The sequence below is a fragment of the Egretta garzetta genome, unplaced genomic scaffold (assembly GCF_000687185.1).
Source record: "Egretta garzetta isolate BGI_Z169 unplaced genomic scaffold, ASM68718v1 scaffold551, whole genome shotgun sequence".
Lineage (NCBI taxonomy): Eukaryota > Metazoa > Chordata > Aves > Pelecaniformes > Ardeidae > Egretta > Egretta garzetta.
This window is the reverse complement of record NW_009258493.1, coordinates 14,587-15,939: the sequence shown is the minus strand read 5'-3', so window position 1 is coordinate 15,939 and position 1,353 is coordinate 14,587. Positions and strand designations below refer to the sequence as shown.

General features: G+C 63.0%; 1 protein-coding gene across 1 annotated transcript in view; it reads left to right on the top strand.

Annotated features, from left to right (window-relative positions):
* The window catches only part of LOC104132293 (integrin alpha-IIb), an 11,235-nt gene that overhangs the window by 2,542 nt on the left and 7,340 nt on the right, over nucleotides 1–1,353 (top strand). Inside the window, exons 4-6 of the mRNA XM_035901327.1 lie at nucleotides 557–610; nucleotides 1,122–1,165; nucleotides 1,298–1,351. Of these exons, the coding sequence (XP_035757220.1) occupies nucleotides 557–610; nucleotides 1,122–1,165; nucleotides 1,298–1,351 (152 nt within the window). The remainder of the gene's footprint in view (nucleotides 1–556; nucleotides 611–1,121; nucleotides 1,166–1,297; nucleotides 1,352–1,353) is intronic.

Below are 1,353 nucleotides of genomic sequence, written 5' to 3'. Positions count from 1 at the left end.
CGAGATCGGCTTCAGCGCGGCTGTCACCTCGGTGAGATGGGTGCTGGGGGGCTGGGGTGCCCCCAGGGTGCCCGTGGGGATGCAGAGGCCACGGCCGGGATGGGACCTGGGTGTGGGTGTTGGGTTGGGGGTGCCAAAATGGGGGATTCTGGAATGGGGCTGCTGCTGGTATGGGGGTGCTCAGGTGGGTGTGCCAGGGACAGGGATGCTTGGGTGGGGATGCCAGGGTGAGGGCGTTAGGGTGGGGGATGCCAGGGTGGGGGTGCCCCAGGGTTTTTTGGAGTTTGCTGGGAGTTCACATAAAACCAAGTCTGCAAAACCTCTCACAGTTAGAGCCTAGATCTGCAGCAGTCCCGTAATCTATACGGTGGCATAAAACCCCACAAGGAATCAATCTTTACCATTTGCAGCTCAGCATGCACCACAGGCTGTGTAGTGTGGGACAGGAGCTTATCCACCCCTCCTGATTTCTTCCACATCATTGTTTTTTTGGTTGGGGGTGCAAGGTCTAAGGTAGCAAGGGTGTCCATGCAGTTGTTAAGTTGGTTGTATATAGCGTTGGGGTACTCGGTGGCCGTGGGCGAGTTTGATGGCAATCCCAAAACCAAAGGTATGGCTGGGCGGGCACAGGGGCCAGGGCCACCTGCGGGGTGGGACATGGGCCCTGGGCACCCTTGGGCTCCAGGGTGCCCACCCCTCCCGAGGGCTCTGGGGCATGAATTGTGCCAGCTCAGGAGTCCTGACCTCTCTGTGCCCCCATGCCTGCCCCAGTGCCAGGGGGAACTCTGAGCCCACCCCAGTGCCAGGGGTATCCCCGTGCCCCCATGCCCGCCTCGGTGCGAGGGGTATCCCTACATCCCCATGTCCACCCCAGTGCCAGGGGGAAACTCTGTGCCCACCCCAGTGCTGGGGGTATCCCTGTGCCTCCATGCCCACCCCAGTGATGGGGGTATCCCTACATCCCCATGCCCACCCCAGTGCCAGGGGTACTCCCTTTCCCCCATGCCCACCCTCATGCCAGGGGGAAACTCTGTGCCCACCCCAGTGCCAGGGGTACCCCCATGCCCCCATGCCCACCCTGGTGCCATGGCGGGCGAACTCAGAGCTCTTGTCCTCCACAGAGTACGTGGTGGGGGTCCCCAACAAGAGCAACACGAAGGGCGAGGTGAGTGGTGCCGGGCGCCTGCTGCCTGGCTGTGTGGGGATGCCCGGTGGCGGGGACACTGCTGTGGCCAGGCACCCCGGGGTGGCACCACGGGATGGGGACGAGGACGGAGCCTGATGCTGCTCTGGGCAGGTGGAGATTTTCAGCTTGGGGGTGACCCTGCGCCGGCTGCAAGGCATCGACAGTGA